A 19,181-nucleotide genomic window follows, 5' to 3' on the forward strand; every position below is an offset into this window, starting at 1 on the left:
TATAATATTTGACTCTGGAATGCAGTGGAGTAGATGTATTAAAGTATATATATATATATATATCTATAGTAAAACGTATAATATTTGACTCTGGAGTAGATGTATTAAAGTAGCAGAAAAATAGAAATACTCAAGTAAAGTACAAAGCTGTAGTGAAGTCCAGTACTTGAGTAAATGTACTTGATTACTTTCCACCACTGCTGGTAGTTGTAACAGATGACAACAGGTGATTGGTCCCCGCGCGCAGTGTGTCGCGCGCCACAGAAGCACCCGGCGAGCACGAGCGTTCTTGGGGCTTTGCGTGCACGCGGGATTAGGCTACTCGTCCGTCCGGTGAGAGTGAGGACAGGACACTGGGACAACCGGGATAACGAGCACGAAGACCTCCGGGAACATGTCTGCGTTGAGCCGTTACCGAGAAACCAGGAGTTAACGGCTGCTCTAACGGCTGCTCGAACCTCGACCGTTGGATGTTAAGTTTGAAAGTTTTAACCGTTAGACGGTTTGTTAGTGAGCTGTTGGGATAAACCACCAAGAGAGACAGACAGGTGTCCTCTCACGTCTCTGTCCTCTCTGACCGGGGCTCGGAGTTTTAACTCTTCTTTTAGTGGACTTGTCTGAGCCATGTTGTGGAGCAGGTGGCTGGTCCTGCTGCTCTGCTGGGGGTCCACCAGCGGAGAGCAGCAGCAGCCGGAGGAGAGTGACTGGACCCCCCCGGTAGAGGCCCGGCTGGACTCCCGCAGACAGCGGTCCCCTCCACCGGTGGAGCCGTTGGATTTTGGGTTTGTACCGGCGGCGGTTTATGACACCCACGCTTACTACGAGCCAGGACCCATAGGCATCCTCTTCCACATGGTCCACGCGTTTCTCTACGTTATTCAACCGCACCCCTTCCCCAAAGGTGAGATCATATCCTCCATCTTCACCCATATTCCTCCATCATCACCCATATTCCTCCATCTTCACCCATATTCCTCCATCTTCACCCATACTCCTCCATCATCACCCATACTCCTCCATCTTCACCCATAGTCCTCCATCTTCACCCATATTCCTCCATCATCACCCATATTCCTCCATCATCACCCATATTCCTCCATCTTCACCCATACTCCTCCATCATCACCCATACTCCTCCATCTACACCCATAGTCCTCCATCTTCACCCATACTCCTCCATCATCACCCATACTCCTCCATCATCACCCATACTCCTCCATCTACACCCATAGTCCTCCATCTTCACCCATAGTCCTCCATCTTCACCCATACTCCTCCATCATCACCCATACTCCTCCATCTTCACCCATACTCCTCCATCATCACCCATACTCCTCCATCTTCACCCATACTCCTCCATCTTCACCCATACTCCTCCATCATCACCCATACTCCTCCATCTTCACCCATACTCCTCCATCATCACCCACAGTCCTCCATCTTCACCCATACTCCTCCATCATACTCCTCCATCCCCACCCATAGTCCTCCATCTTCACCCATACTCCTCCACCCTCACCCATACTCCTCCATCTTCACCCATGCATCCATGTTCCCCACCCATACATCCATGTTCCCCACCCATACTCCTTCATCTTCACCCATACATCCATGTTCCCCACCCATATACATCCATGTTCTCCACCCATACATCCATCTTCACCCATACTTCCATGTTCCCCACCCATACATCCATGTTCCCCACCAATACATCCATGTTCCCCACCCATACATCCATGTTCCCCACCCATACATCCATGTCCCCCACCCATACTCCTCCATCTTCACCCATACATCCATGTTCCCCACCCATATTCCTCCATCTTCAACAAAACTCCTCCATCTTCAGCCATATTCCTCCATCTTCACCCATGCTCCTCCATCTTCACCCATACTCATCCATCTTCACCCATACTCCTCCTTTGCACCCATACTCCTCCATCTTCACCCATACTCCTCCATCTTCACCCATATTCCGCCATCTTCACTCATATTCCTCCATCTTCATATTCCTCCATCTTCACCGATGGTCCTCCATCTTCACCCATACTCCTCCATCTTCACTCGGGCTCTTATCCCTCTCACACGAGGACACAGGAGAACAGTCAGGGCTTTACTTTGTCTCCTCATTCTGGATAAACACATATTAACACAGCTAAAATTACTATTAAATAACCTTATGTAAATTATGTGTGTTCCTGTGGCTGTATAACAGGTGTTACACTAAATTATGTGATTATGTAAATTATGTGTGTTCCTGTGGCTGTATAACAGGTGTTACACTAAATTATGTGACCCCCTCTGATTTAGTGACCTAATTAAGAATTTTAGCTTTATTGTCACTGCAAATGTTTTCTATTGGCCACATAACTGTTTTTGGATGGCCACTAACCAAAATTTGAGACCCAAAATAATTTAGATAGAGTCACAATTAAGTTAGTGGTAAAATAAAGTAAGATAAGATAAAGCAGAACTACTTTTGTGCCAAGGATGCTCAGTATACATAGAAAAATAAATATATACCCTACATAGAATATGCAAAAATATTGGTAAAATACTGGATATTTACACATCTTTAGATCTCAAAAATCTAAGAAGGAAAACTAACTCTTTGGACTTAAACTTGCCAAGCCATAACCTGTGTTGAGGTGTCACAAGTCATAAAGGTTGGAAGCCACTGACCTGTCTCTGTAGCATCACAGACTCTGACTGACTTGTTTTACGTCATAATCTAAACAAACAAAACAAACAAAGTCCAAAAGACACTGAAAACCTCAGAGAGATGGCTGTTGCAGGAATTATTGGCACGCCGCTGTATCTATATTCTCTCTCCGAGTGTAAATCTGTGCCATATCATGGCTGATTCAACGCATGACTTCAGAAAAACACTCCTTCATAAAATGCTACTGGGTCAAAAGAGCACATGTACGGAGCGACTGCATGCATTGATGAGGTGTGATTATTGAGGTCATAAACCAATGTTATGAGCAGATTAATTGGATCTATAGCTGTAAATGATTAACATTATTGAGGTGATTAAAAGGTGATTAGGGTCTGTCACTTGATCAATAGGGAATGTTGCTCTCTTGGCCGCTTGGTGTCGTACAATCCAGTGATGACTAAACAGAGCTACAACCAACTTAAAGTGGTTTGTTTGTGCCGTATACAACTATGAGTGGTCACGTTGGAGGATGACATAGTGCAATAGGATTGAAAGTTTTAAGTTGCTGCCATTTTGGTGTCCAGGGTTAGTGCCGCTGGCTGGGTAATCAATTAGCAGATCAGCGATTAGAGGAGGCTTTCTCAGTCACCTGCATCACCGCATAATACCTTAATCCACTGGACCATATGCTGCTACTGCCAGGGACTTTCCAGTATGAATTACTGTCATACACACGCACAGGTAGAGACCACCTGGATGTCATGTCAGCGTCACACACTCCCACATCACAGATCATACTGTAACTATGCCCAAAATCATGCATGTTGCTCACACACATCAAACACAATGCACATACGTGCCTCTTGGTTCATTATCACACTGTTTACACCTGCATTACTTAAGCCATGAGGTTTGGCAGGTTCAGCTGACCGTAAACCAACATCATTCACTTAACGAACTCGGCAGCAACAGAGTGAAGCAAAACCTAAATGTTTGCTAAGACAGTTTTAAACAAAGTCTGATATTTATGTCATCGTACAGCCTTTGGCACACGTAAGAATCTGAAATAATAAACTCTGAATAAATTATTTGGTTTGGTTTATTCCTCTCTTTATTAACATTTATTATCATGCTAATCATAATAGCTCTTTACAACATTTTTTTTTATACTACCCCCAAATTGTAGCCAGGGTCACATTTTTTGTTTTCTTTCTCTTCACTTTATACCAGGTTTTGGCCACGGGCCGAAAGCAAACTTGTATTTCATTGTATTGTTAAGATGCAAAATAGTACTAGGATACCAAGGTCTCTTAATGCTTCAGTAGGCAGAACTATTTTGTCATCATTGGGCAAAAATTCCATAATAACCTTTCAGCATATTGTAATTCAAGTGCTCTGAGAGAAAACTACACTTCTGCACCTCTTCATGGCTCTGTTTTCAGGCTTTAAAAAATCTAGCCCGTGACGGGAGACTTTGGCCAATCACAGGTCATTTCAGAGAGAGAGTGTTCCTATTGGCTGTGCTCCGGCTGGTGGGCGGGGCTCGGTATTTCTTCAGCTGTTCTCAACGTGGCTGCCAGGTCACATACTTTCTCATTTTACAGCTTAACAGTACACTACAAGATGTTTCTGAAAACATTTAAGTCGAGAAATAGGCATTACAGTAATATATTGATTGAATATTGAATATATATTGAATATATATTGATTCATATTTGATCAGCGCTGCCTGGTTTGACTGTTTGATCGGAGTTCACGAGTGATTGACAGTTGCTCGTAGACAGCAGAATCAGGCTCAGCTCTGATTGGTTGTTTTCCTCCGGTCTGTGAAATCTTGCAGATGCCATTAGGAGCACTGGAGGACAAAGAGGAACATGATTTTTTTCAGATTACCTGTCTCATACACTACTGTCAGGATATAGTGACCGTTTTATAAAAATATTTTTTTTAATCATATTTGCCCCATATTTACCCACTGCAGCTTTAATTTTGGAAATGCTTTTTTTTTTTTTAAATGTTTTTTTGTCCTTGTACCACTCTTTACATATTTAAATTGAAAATAATTTTTACCTCACAAAAAAATAAAACAGCATGAACAGCAATTTATATTATTATTATTTTGTATTACACGGCTGTGTTGAATACTCGATTCCGATTGGTCGATCACAGCATTCTGCGGTCTGTAATTTCTGTATTACAGACCGTTGCTATTGGTGCAGCTCTGATGTCGGACTCTGGCGGACCGTTTTTGTGTCAAAATATTGATTTCATAAGTAAGTAGTCGTGTAATAAGCGGGATAATGTACAGCTAGTGGGTCATTGCTGTGCAGCATTGCCCTGTCGGGATTCTTTCACAACACTGACTGGCTGGCTGTACATTATCCCTTACTTAATTATTTTTTTCCCCCGCTAGAAACATCTGGTGGGCCAAATCAAACCTTATGGCCGGCCAATTTTGGCCCACGGGCCTCACTTGAGGCAGCCCTGCTCTATATGGAGCACAGCTGTGTATGTACTTTTATGAGTAAAAGACAAATATGACAAATATTTTTCCCTCTTTTCCAGCTTTATGAGATAACACAAGCTGTTAACTCATGTATGTTCATACTGCGTACACTGAGTTGCCTGAAGAACAGGACTAGTTAACTCACTGGTATGGCTTGGTGTTGTAGTGTAGTCTTTTATAAAGTATATTCAGCATTTATACTAGTCTTATTAGTATCTCTAGGGTCTGTATATGAGTTATGGACAATAGTAGGCTAATTTCTTGGGTTTGATCCACATAGTTTCTCATTCTGTGAAGGTGAGGTTGAAAATACACAGCCATAGAATCAAGTCCTTTACTATACCAAAAACAGCACAAAGAACAGTATAACATTAACTTACACAGGAAACAGGTTTTGGACATATTGTCCAGCTATTATGTACACATAATTTATACAATATTGGCAAGCTAACGTGCTACATTAAACTGTACAAAAGGGCAACTGAGTATGGCTGCACAATTATGTCCAAAATGATTATCATGATTATTTTGATCAATATTGATATCATGATTATTTTGATCAATATTTTCACTTCCATTCTGTGCTACATTCCTGCTAATGTACAAAATAGAGCTGCACAATGTTGGAAAAAGCTGATATTGCAATATTTTGTTCTGCTATATACTGTATATATATTGCAATATGAAAAAATATAGGAATATTCACCCTACCCCTTTGTTAGTTACATTTAAAAGTTAAACGCTTCAATCTGTTGCACTTTGAGAGCAAAATTGGCAACAATAAGAGCTAGATAAACAATTTTATGCTCTTAATTTAATCATAAACACATTGGTTTCCTTGGTGGTACAGTACAGTGTTATATTGATACCAGTCTTGCTTCAAATAGTGCTTCCCGTAGTGCTGCTGTCCAATTAGCTTATAATAGCTTCCAATTGGGTTATAATTAGCTGTCCCAGAGGTGACAGGTTCTAAGGTTGAGTTGAGGTTAATGTGGAGAAAGATCCAATCGATGTCAGGAAGATTGAGCAAAGGTATTGATTGATTGATTTTGTCAGATCAACTGGATTGTTTAAGGTCGAACTATTCCTTCTCCTGACTCGCTCATCTACATTTACGGATCTGTGTGACGGTTGTTTTTATGATGAAGAAGCATTTCGGACTCTTTCACTGTGCGAGGAGGCCGTGTCTTATCCCTCTGATACACAGGGTAGATTAGAGGATTAGCATCCACGGGGCTAATGCTAAAACTGCACAGCTACCACTGCTACAGATGGCATTGTCACACACACATACACACACATACTGAAAGTGGGTCATAGTCCTGGTACTTGTCTGTTTGCTTTAATTACTGTGATTGGTTGAAAAAACAGGTTGTTTATCAGGAAGCAAATGTCTTAAATCAGAGAAAGCCAAATTAGTTGCATGATAAGGATATGTGTGCTGGCAAGGGAGGAATTAATCCTTCCAAAAATCCAGTTTAACATCCACTTTGCACATCTGCATCTTACATTGCAGCTGCCGTTCATCTTTCATGCGCTTTTTATTGTTCTTGATGGGAGACTGGACAGCATGTACTTTGGGCGTCTCTTGTAGACCTGAAACGAGACACATTGATTAATTGATAATTCAATTGACAGAAAATTGATGAGCAACAATTTTGAAGATCAATATATTGTAATTTCTTTTTAGCAAAAATGACAAAAAAAACACTGCCTCTCAAATATTTGCTGATATTCTTATACTTATGATAGTAAATTAAATATATATTTTATGATATTTTATAGACCAAACAATCAGTCAATTAATCAAGGAAATGATGGGCAGATTAATCGATAATGAAAATAATTGTAGCAGTCTCTATCTCTCTTTATCTGAACTTGAAAAATTATTTCTTGTAGGAAGCCCTTAATGAAGTGTCCGGTGCAAACAGAGGAAAAGACCACAATAATCCTCTTAGTCGCTTTGCTCCAGCTCACAGTGGACTGTGTAACTTTCTTTAGCTCCTGGTGCCATAAAAATACATAGGCTAATACTGAGTAAAACATACTGTACTATTTAAAGTAACAAACAGTAAGTGTTACATAACTGTACTTTGGCAAACCATTAACACCTTTGAACTGCAGCCCACAACATTTTAGTAAAGCAGTGACCCTGGCTCTTTTCACTTTTAGAGCATCAATCTCACTCTGTCACCCCGATGTTAAACTTACTTTAACCCCATTTAAATCAAGACGATGTCTGTCCAAATGCTGTCTCGACGTAACTATAAAGCAGTGGTTCCCAACCTGGGGATCAGGACCCCTGCGAAGGGGTTACGTGATAAATCTGAGGGGTCACAAAAACGGTTAACTGCAAAAGAAATGTGTCTAGAACAAATATTCATGTTTTTTAAATAAATAAATAAACGTTTGCAAGTCGCAAGTAGATATTGCTTCATTTTAAGGGATGATGACCCAAAGAGCACCACTAACATCCACCACTTGAAAATCTAGCTAATACCATAGCTTGCAGGCATCATAGATAAATAATGTATTTTTCCAGCACCATATTCCCCTAACTGTCTTCTGATTTTGTTTAAATCATTGAATGTACTCTGAAACATTTCTCCAGCAGGGTCACTGTGATTTAACTTGCTTCCTCCAAAAAGAGTTCAAAGTGTTAAGGTCTGATATGGATATTTTTTAGCTGATACCGATAACCGATTATTAACTGCTTCTCATGGCCAATACTGATAAGATAACCAATAATTTTACATTTTTATATTTTAAATAGAAGTTAATAACCTGCAGTTTATGCACACATGAGGGTAAGAAAGGCTAAAATGTAGCGGGCAAAGATGGATGATTTAATATTCCATAACTGACATCACTATTGTTAACACAACAAAAACAAAGAACAGTTAATTTATGTTTTCTAGTAAAGTACATCAAAAAAACTTGTATTACAAATTGCAGTCCTGTTGTCTTCCTCTGAGACTGTGAAAAACACCGGCAACGTCATGTTTGGCTCCCTAGTCAGCGTACTGCGTTTGTTCTTCTTCTCTTTCTCTGTGTTTATTGGCGGATCGCAAACCAACTTTAAAGGTGCATACCACCACCTATTGTATCGGAATGTGTAGATGCTGAGCTTGTTAAGTTAATGAAAGCAATTTGGCTTTGTACTATCAGCCCATAATTTATCGGCTATAATTTAATTATTGGAATAATACATAATAATACAAATTTACCATTATCGTCTGATATATATTGAGCATCCTTAAAAGTCAGCTCTACTGACTGTCCAGGCAGCTGGAGAGATTCTTCACATTGGCAGAGACTGACCAACATTTGTATGGGAATCCTAATAGTTATCTTCTGTTCTGTTTGGCTAGATTATGTGTGTTTTAAGTTTTTCTGTAGATGCATCATAAAAACGAACAAGTTGGCTAATACAATTATGAAATCCACAATTAACTTCTTTAAGGGGTGGATGCAGTTATGAAAATGCAAAAGGTCTTCTGTGTTTTGTGTGTGTTGGGCTGAGAGTGTTTTGACTTTACTCGTTACATGAGGCCTTTAATGTAAAACGTGGAGCTGGTTGTCGGGTTTCATAAAGCCTCGTCCACACCTTCCAGTAATCTCTCAGAGCAGGTCAGCATAGGTGATTATGCAAGTCTATATTTACACATTACAGGAAGGGTCGTTGGTTCTGACTTATATCACAGCAGTTAAGTAGCAGCAGTGTTTGATGGTCTGCTGTTGGCATCTATTCATTATTTATTTTTATCTTTATTTATTTAATTTTTTAATATGACTTTCATTACTTTTTAAAATGCAACTGTACTATCAGCTCAAACAAAGTCCCAAACTGCTCGTTTTCCTGTAATTGTCTGTGTGTGCATATGCCTGTGTCCTGTCTGTTTTTACTCACTCTTGTGGACTAATAAAGTTGTATTGAATTGAACAGAATTAAATGATCTTACACAGAAGTTTTACTTCCAGGTGGATCTAACAATAAAAGATCCACCTGGGGTTTCTTTAAAGGCTTTTTATAATTAAAAAACGAGGAGACACACATAAAATGTTAAATAACAACAATGATACTAAAAAAGTTGGTTTATCAAAGGTAGCTCTTACAACAGACACTAAAAACATGAAAATGTCACAAAACGTATGCATGTGTAGGTACAACACCAGTTCCTCATCTTGACTATTGCAGTAGACACAGTTGGGCAGTGGTGGACGTTGTTTATCCCCTCCTCTTCCTTTCGTTTACAGTATACCTACCTCTTATACTGGGTCACTCACTGAACTAAGCTGTCTAAGCTTAACTACCCTCAGTGGCTAATGCTAACTAAGTACCTGAACAACAACAGGTGGCATTGACATGACTCAGATATGCTCATATGCTGCATCTGCAGAGTTAAAAGAGAGAGATGTCCTCACTATGGCTGCCGACACTTTGTCGATTAGTCGACTAATCATCATTTTGGTCTTAGTCGACTAAGATTTCTGTAGTCGATTAGTCGTTTTTTATGCTTTTTCCATGCTGAATTACTTATTTCCAAGAAACTTATGAGCACATTTTCCGACACAAGATTTAAAGTGGTGCTTTTGTGTGATTCTCAGTTTCACAGATCTGTTGATTAAATCAACTGATGATCAACATAAGTGTTAGTCTACTAAGAACTTCTTTGGTTGAGGACAGCCCTAGTCTTCACCCTACATGACAGTCTGAGGTCTCCTGCAGGTGAACCAGTTTTATAAACAGTTCTGAGAAGAGTAAGAAAGCAAACTCCCAGCAGGAGAGGAGGATGGTGATTAGAGGATTATCCATATGGTCATAAAAGATATCCAAAATCTCGGCTCCTTTTACTCACCAGAAAGACTAATTCAGAGACACTCCACACTCCAAAGCCATTGTTTTTTATCCTGTGTATATTAAACAAAATGTTCCAAGTATTCTTGTGGCCATTTGTTTTGATATTAGTCAGTATATAGAGAGAGCTGAAGGATTAGTTAGTTTATTGATTATTTAAAAAAAATAAATTCAAATGCTGAAATCTTTTTAAAAAAAATGTCCTCGCTCATATATTATAAACTGAGTCCCCAGAGGAATTTAAAGACGCCACCATGGACTCTGAGAAATTATAATGGGAATTTTTCACTATTTTCTGACATTTTATTGACAAAAAGATTCAAATCAATTGGCAGATTACATGATGAAGATAATCATTATTTCCAGCCCTATATGAAATATGAGGGGAGAGAGGATAAACAAAACAGCATAGTAGACAAAGTGACAGTAATAGTACTTCAATTCACCTCATTTACTGGAACATTTTAAAAGTGAGAAAAACAGGATTACAAACAAATCTAGTCACACTACATTTCAGTTACACATGCTTTCTCACCTCACCTGACGGTCAGTATGTGTGTAAACAGAAGGCAGAACAGACGCACAATGTTTCAGTGTGTGTGTGTGTGTGTGTGTGTGTGTGTGTGTGTGTGTGTGTGTGTGTGTGTGTGTGTGTGTGTGTGTGTGTGTGCGTGCGTGCGTGCGCGTGCGTGTGTGTGTGTGTGTGTGTGTGACAGCTGTGTCAGCTTTTATATGCTAAACTGGAATCCATCTGCTTGCCGTGTGCAGTTCAGAGGCACCTACTGTACCAACCTGAGAAGGCTTGCTATATGAATGCACAGAATGCGAATATTTGTGTCAGCCTTGTGGTGAAAAGTTGGGACGTGAAAAATCGGAAGACATCCTGTAAAAAAAAACACATTAACAATATCGGTTATTCTATTTCAAAGACGTTTTTTGTCTCTTTTTTTTTTTTCTCTTTGTCGGTTCATTCAAAACTTGTTCAACAGTAGTTCTCAATTACTGATCTTTATTTGGTAAATTGTTCTCTAGTTTTTTTTCTAGTTTCGCCACAACTCATGGTGTTGGAGGTGGCTGATTTGCTCTGTTGGGAGAACCAGCGGTTATAAAAGCTGACCATTTAGTCGCTGCACACAAGTTAATTTCTATCTTTTTAAATGAATTAGCTGCATTAGAAATTAGAAAAACAATGAAGAATTTCTGCTTCGTTCAGTTTGAACGTGAAAAATCCCCAATGAATATTCCGTTTTAATTATTGGTGTGAAAAGGCCTTTAAAGCTGAAGTGGGTAGAATTGGAGTAAAAATGATTCAAAAAAGTTATTTTTATAAAACGGTCACTATATCCTGACAGTAGTGCATGAGACTGGTAATCTGAAAAAAATCTTGTGCCTCTGTGTCCTCCGGTGTGCCCCGGTGCTCCTAATGGCATCAGCAGGATTTCACAGACGGAGGAAAACAACTAGTCAGAGCTGATCTGGACTCTGTCGTCCAGCTGCCGTCTCTGAGCAGCTGTCAATCACTTGCGAACTCCGATCAAACGGTCAAATTAGGCAGCGCTGATCAAATATGAATTAGTTACTGTAATGCCTATTTCCCGCCTCAAATGTTTTCAGAAATATCTTGTAGTGTACTGTTTAGCTTTAAAATGAGAAAGTTTGTGACCTGGCAGCCATATTGAGAACAGTTGAAGAAATACCAAGGACCGCCCACCAGCCGGAGCACAGCCAATAGGAACGCTCTCTCTGAAATGACCTGTGATTGGCCAACATCTCCCGTCATGGTCTAGCTTTTTAAAGCCTGAAAACAGAGCCATGAGGAGGTGCAGAAGTGTAGTTTTCTCTCAGAACACTTGAATTACAATATGCTGAAAGGTTATTATGGAATTTTTGCCCAATGATGCAAAAAACTTTCTTTCTACTGAGGCTTTAAATGGAAAAAGTAGTGCGAGACACTTTTCTATCACGTGTGTCGATATCAGCACCTTAATACTCCTTCTGGTTCGATGTGAGAGATCAGATAAACTGATATCAAGTACTGGAAAATATTGCCTTTACTATCTATTCAGCTCCAAGCTAGTAGTGTCCAATGTTCATATACTGTATTATATGTATGTATATGTCTATATAAATATGGTGGACAAATTATTTAGATGTTTTGCTTAAGAACTTTAATTCCCCCAAAAGTAAAAGAATGGCCCATTTCAGAATATGAAATATTGTTTTATGTTATTGGATTCTAATTATTGATTCATTAATATGTAAGCATCATTAATGTTTTAGTTGGTAAAGGTGGAGCTAATTTTATGTACTTAGCTTACTCTATAATAATACATAATCATTTATTAGTTGATTGTTGTTGAATATTAGTTGTATTTGTATTAATGGAACAGTGTGTAACATTTCGAGGGATCTATTATCAAAAATGGCATATAATATTCATAACTATTTTCATTAGTGTATAATCACCTGAAGCTAAGAATTGTTGTGTTTTCGTTAGCTTAGAATGAGCCCTTCATATCTACATAGGGAGTGGGTCCTCTTATGGAGTCCGCTATGTTGCTCCGTCATGTTTCTACAGTAGCTCAGAACGGACTAACTAAACACTGGCTCTAAAGAGAGCCTTTCACATTTTTACGTTCTCTGTCGTATTTGTCCGACACGCTTGTGAAACTGCACTAATGTGAGCTGCAGAGAGTAAAACCGTGGTACCGTCAGCTGCCGTCTGACTTCCGTTGCTCCTAAAGTAGTGTTATTATGGTAAGGATGGCCTCTGAGTGTGGCAAACAGCGTTACCATGGTTTTGCACTCGGCGGCTCACGTGACCGCAGTCTTGGAAAGGGAGGAGAGAGCGGAGGGGTACTCAGTTGGTTGCAATCTGCAACCACACCACTAGATGCCACCAAATCCTACACACTGTACCTTTAATCTGAACCTGCTGTCAAATACATGTTGTGGAGTAGAAGTAGCCTAAAATGGAAAGTACAAACACCTCAAAATGTACTGAAATACAGTACTTGAGTAAATGTACTTAGTTACATTCCAACATTGGTTTGTGTACACATTTGTTGTGTGTTTCAGCTGTAGATTTACACACATCCACTTGTATGTAATATGTTTCATGTTTTTACTGTAAATGTTGTCAAATATATATACTATATATGAAGCATGAATGACTTACGTACGTGTGCATGCATACAGATGTTAGTATGTGTGTGAAGCAATCAGTGTTTACCTGCTGAGTAGCAGTGGGGGTGAGTCAGTCACCATCCAGGTAGGCTTAGTGTTGGCTGACCTATATAAACACACAGACAGCTGGACTGAACTGCAGTCCTCTTTGGCAAAACTACACAGTTCAAACAGCTTCCGCAAAAACACACAGCTGTTAGATATATGAGGAAATACATTCCCAATACTGTCCTCGGAAATTAAAATATGAATCCTCATAATCTGTGTTGTCTGCTCATGAACAGATAAATGGATTTTTTTCACTCCTGCAGCATAGCTTCTCACATCTTATACAGGAAGTGTATTTGATGTGTGTGTGTGAAATTGGCAGATGAGTCGTATACTGCCTGTAAAACACTGCCGTTCAAGTGATTATAATTACATTTCTGCGGATTGAAAGACAAGTGCTTACCTCTCTGTTCTATTTTTTCAGATCTGATTGTTAAAGTTATTCAACAAAACATGGGAGGAATCAAAATAGAAGAATGGAGAAAGGTACGTTTGATTTAAGTGATAATTGAGATGAACTTTATCTTGATATTAAGCAGTGTTAGGATAACTTGAATAAAAATGTATTTTTTGATTTAATACCTGTGAAAGATTTTGTACTTGCAAATTCTAAAAATGCACTTTGCAAGTCTATAAATTTAATGTCAATGACATTTTATGGCCTTAGAGTGTGTGCCATTTAAAAGTTAAAGAAATTATTACGTCTCTCAAATTTGATTATATCATGGTCTAGCTACTGTGATGCTAGTAAGTCTTTTGGGATTCCCATGGTGGGATTAGAGCTTTTTGGCAGTAATAAACATTTTGCTTTTTTTTCTGCCTTGACTCTTGATGTTGCCTTCACATCCCTCTTCAGAAATTTGAATTTTGCTACCTCTTAATCCCTTGGCTGCCACACTGACCTTGTTTTGTTTGTCTTTCTTTCCCTCTTGCTACGGCTTTGGGTGTGTGTCTGTATGTGCGCTTGTTTTTCTGTTTTGTGTGCACGTGCTATGGGGGTCACAGCCCGAAAATGTGGTCCTGTTACTACAGGTAAACTCCTCATTATGTTCACATAATACACTCTACAATGTCTTAAAAATGATTATGTGTTGGGGAACAATATTTGTATGAATCTTCTCCTCCTGCAGTGGATCTACTACGAGGCCGGATTCCTCATATGTGGGACCATCGGCATCACATTCGTGATCCTCGTCCCCATCATCGGCATGTGTTTCTGTGTGTGTCGATGCTGCGAGAACTGCGGAGGGGAGATGCACCAGAGACAGAGAAAGAACGTCGACTGTCAGAGAGGTTTCTACACCGCCTCGCTCCTCGTCACCTCCATCTTCATCGTGTGAGTCGTCGTCATCTTCTTTTCAATCTTTATCATCTTGTTTATCATCACTATGAGGGGTATTTTTTCTTTTCATGAGAGAAATAAGGTTTTATTAGAGTGATTCTGTTCTCACTGTGTGCATTCTGGATTACTGCATTCTGATGCGTTGTTGGAAAGTGGATTTGGGATATTTTGTACTTTAACAAGACATGCTTCCCTTTATATATATAAAGGGAAGCATGTCTTGTTAAACCTGAAGTTGTAGATCCCAAAGCAACCAGTACACAAAAGTTTTCTGAATTTCAATCCACCCTAACATGCTAAAATTAACTATTAGCGGGCGTACCTGAGGCTTAGAGGTTAATATGATGACTATGAACCACAACATCAGTCTGGCCAGAGACCTGTGTTGCATCTCTCTCTCCCTCATTTTCTGCCATCTCTGTAAAATCTGTATTAAAGGCAAATAACACTAAAATTGACTAAAAAGCTTCATAAAAATGAACAGAAATGTCTCATTGCTCAATGATACCAGATCAAAAGTAAGAATAATTTCTTTGTAAAATAATCTTGTAGTGCAACAAATTATGCAAAACTCAAGGGGTGGACAAACCTTTTTGCTGCACTGTTTTTGTATGTTTATGTGTGTTTATATGTGGGTTCCTAAAAGAGTGTTTCACTGATTTAGCATCAAACTCCTGTAACATTGTCAGTGTCTCACAAACAACAGTTTAAAAAAAATAAGAAAAGATCAAAATTGATGAGGCAGAACCAGAGATATCCTCTTTTTTATTCCACATGTGTAAAATCTGTGGAGTTCATCCTTGTCAAAACTTGGTGCCTACATTACCCATAATGCAATATGACCACTGATAGTTTAGTAGGAGATTCAGGTGTGTAATGCTGGTAGCAGATAATGTAACCTCAAGCTGTTAGCCTCAAGCAGAGAAGAGGAGTGGGCTACAGAGGTCTGGTAACCTCATTACTTTCAAACTCCACACCCCCAAATTTGTTTTCATTTTGAAACTTGTAGTCTTCAGCTCCAACCATGCACATAAGCAGTAGTACTCCACAATACCTGTAAACAGACTTTGATGTGTAAAATCTGTGGAGTTTCCCTTTAACAACATCTGCTCACACACAGACCGGAACATACCTGCTGGTTACCTGCCCTGTAGTAGACAGGTGCACGGTTGGAGTAATACGATCCAAACTGTGCAGGACAGTTTAGTGTTACTGATATCACTTGGCTGACAGTGAGAGGGCTCTCTGTCTGAGGGAGTGCTTTCACATTACAACCATGCATGCTCACACACATATACACATATACACACTTACACAAACACACACATGCGCATACTGTATGAGTACATGAAGCACTTTGTGGCCATTTGGAGATGTGGAGATATTATCAGATGAGGGTTTGTTATTATGATTCTTTTATAATCTCTCACACAGAAGATTCTTTCTTTTTCTCCTTCTATTGACATTCAGTCATATCTTTGCTTTAGGCTCCGCAGGGTGAAAGAGATCAGTTATCTGGCAGGTAAATTAAATACCTTTAAAAGGTACAGAATATTTTCCAAGTTCAGGAATAACACTAGCCAAAACGTCACTACAATAATTAACAAAAAACTCAGCTGAAAGTTTGCATATCATCAGCTCAGCACCTTGGCAGACTTTATCACTCTTCATTGTTCAGCGAGATATCACAGCATTATCCATCCTGCTTTCTTACTTTATTATAGTAAGTTTGCTTCAATATATAACAACGCTAAATGTACACAGTTTCTTAGATAATCTTTAGGTAAGTCAATATCTATTATCATTCATTTCCCTTGTTAAATCTTTATTAGGGCTGTCAATTGATTAAAATATGTAATTGTGATTAATCGCACATATCTTATCTGTTCAAAATGTACCTTAAAGGTAGATTTTTCAAGTATTATGATACTCATAATAATAATACTTTTATCAACTTGGGAGTGGGAAAATATGCTGCTTTATGCAAATGTATGTATATATTTATTATTGGAAATCAATTAACAACGCAAAACATTGAAAATATTGTCCAGAAACCCTCACAGGTACTGCATTTAGCATTACAAATATGCTCAAATTATAACATGGCAAACTCAAGCCCAACAGGCAACAACAGCTGTCAGTGTGTCAGTGTGCTGACTTGACTATGACTTCCCCCAAACTGCATGTGATTATTATAAATTGGACATGTCTGTAAAGGGGAGACTCGTGGGTACCCATAGAACCCATTTTCATTCACATATCTTGAGGTCAGAGGTCAAGAGACCCCTTTGAAAATGCCCATGCCAGTTACCAAAATTAAGCGTAACAAGCTAGTATGACACGGTTGGTACCAATTTATTTTTAGTTTCCTATAATACCAGTACCTTCACTCTAGCTTTAAAACTGAGCCCTCTTCAACCTAAAACTTGCAGGTTGCGATAATGCGTTAAAGAAATTAGTGGCGTTAAAATGAATTTGCGTTAACCCGTTATTATCGCGTTAACTTTGACAGCCCTAAACTTTACCAATCTTGAGTGAGGTGGATCGAAGGGAAAGAGAGGTAGACGCCTCACAAAATAATTTTAAGCCTGCAGGAAAGTGAGATTCGTTTTTTCCAAAATAGGCTCAAATATAGTGTACATTCATTGACTGTAAATCATGTACAGTAGATCTTTCCCATCTAAAATCTTTTCTTCTTACTCAAATGGTAAAAACTCTTGCCCATCAGAAAGTCTCAATGAAAGGTGTGTAGGACAGAAAAACTCTGATTTAAAAGGTGAGCTGTTTGTTATGACCCCTCTACCTGATTACACTTCATTCATGTGATAAACAGTCAGTTCTAAAAGGATAAGCAGAGAAACAGACTGTTGCGGTGTCACATTTGGAGACTTACTTTTTTTTAAATCCACATTTTAAGGATTTATAATAAAAAGAGAGAAATGTGACTTTGCTGGCCGGTCACATGTCTCTGTGAATTCTCTATCAGTGACTTTTGAAGCCCATACAGCAGAAATATATCTTAATGTAGCCATGCTGCCCTCTGCTGGTGAATACTGCTCACTGTCTTTACTTTACTTTCCTGTATGTATGTGTGTTTCAGTCTGGGAGTACTCATTGCCTATGCTGCGAACCATAATGTCAGCGCCCAGATTAAGAGCACACGGCGGTTAATCAACACCAACATGAGAGACCTGAAGACATTTGCTAACAACACACCTGCGGTATGCCCTAACACACACACACACACACACACACACACACACACACACACACACACACCAACACACACATTCCCATGTATAAGACAAACACAAAAAATCATGTTTGAATGTGTGTTTTCTGTTGCAGCAAATTGACTACCTGACAGCCCAGTACACCACAGCAAAGAACAAAGTCCTGTCAGACCTCGACAGTAAGTTGAATTCAGACTACAGTATTTGTTTAATGTCTCTCGTGTTGTTTGCATGTGGCTCTCCGTGTTTACCTACAGCAGTACTATATAACTGTAGTGTCATAAAACCGTCTGATCTGTCTGTGTTTCCTGACAGACATTGGACCGTTGCTGGGTGGAAGGATCCACAGTCAGCTGGAGAAAGAGGTGGTTCCCTCACTGGACACCGCACTGCGAATGGCAGGAGGTAACACAGTTGAGACGTAGTATCACAAGCAGTGTTAATGCTGCTGAGCTGAAGCAATATCTTCTCTTTCTGTCACCTGATTGGTGATATTTATTTCAAAGTTCAAGGATAAACCTCTTCAGCCATGAACTATTTTTGTTACAATGTAAAATGCTGTTATAGTTTTGTGTTACATAAGATGCTCAGAAACCTCTGGTCAAACAAAACCATATTGTTTGATTAAAATACAATATAATACACTTTTATCATGTTGAATATCACTATAAACTGCATTTATAAAGCACTCCTTTTTTTGCTGAACTGAAAATCAAATTGTGAAACCATTGCAACATAATATCTATTGAGATGTAAGAAAATATTGATACACTTGAGTATCAATAAATTATGTTTTGTGATACTGTATCAAATCTCAAAAACACTGTATTGATTTTAAATGAATAGTTAACTCGCAAAGATTTGTTGAAGACAGTGGTTTATTTTGTGTTGTGTTTAAACCACCAACTGCTAGATAGCAGTGTTGTAATGTATCTTCAGCCTTTTGACTCTCCGATGTAACAACGTAAACTGAGAAAGGAAGTAGCATAAGGGCGCAAAAGTAAACTTTTTAAAACTCAGATTTTATGCATATGGCATATGGTGTGTTCTAATACTATGACATTTTTCCTAGAATTAGATTATAAAAAATTGCAACATATTTCCTTACTTACAGTATCGCCATATATTTAATCGATTAAAATGTTCAATCACGATAAATCGCAAATTAATCACACTTTTTTTATCCGTTCAAAATGTACCTTAAAGGGAGATTTGTCAAGTATTTAATACTCTTATCAACATGGGAGTGGACAAATATGCTGCTTTATGCAAATGTATGTTTATATTTATTATTGGAAATCAATTACAAAACACAAAACAATGACAAATATTGTCCAGAAATCCTC

At 38.9% G+C, this 19,181-nt stretch overlaps 1 protein-coding gene across 10 annotated transcripts in view; it reads left to right on the forward strand.

The window, feature by feature from the left end:
- The first annotated feature begins 280 nt into the window (after positions 1-280).
- The window catches only part of prom1b (prominin 1 b), a 34,931-nt gene continuing 16,030 nt past the window's right edge, over positions 281-19,181 (forward strand). For 4 of the 10 annotated variants that reach the window (XM_037764525.1, XM_037764524.1, XM_037764531.1 and 1 more), the window contains exons 1-7: positions 281-901; positions 13,685-13,746; positions 14,266-14,292; positions 14,391-14,596; positions 17,703-17,823; positions 17,951-18,014; positions 18,151-18,240. In XM_037764525.1, the coding sequence (XP_037620453.1) occupies positions 625-901; positions 13,685-13,746; positions 14,266-14,292; positions 14,391-14,596; positions 17,703-17,823; positions 17,951-18,014; positions 18,151-18,240 (847 nt within the window). In that variant the 5' untranslated portion in view covers positions 281-624. The remainder of the gene's footprint in view (positions 902-13,684; positions 13,747-14,265; positions 14,293-14,390; positions 14,597-17,702; positions 17,824-17,950; positions 18,015-18,150; positions 18,241-19,181) is intronic. The other 6 variants (XM_037764526.1, XM_037764527.1, XM_037764528.1 and 3 more) reach the window with 3 other exon arrangements.

This window comes from Sebastes umbrosus, chromosome 3 (assembly GCF_015220745.1).
Source record: "Sebastes umbrosus isolate fSebUmb1 chromosome 3, fSebUmb1.pri, whole genome shotgun sequence".
Taxonomy (NCBI): domain Eukaryota; kingdom Metazoa; phylum Chordata; class Actinopteri; order Perciformes; family Sebastidae; genus Sebastes; species Sebastes umbrosus.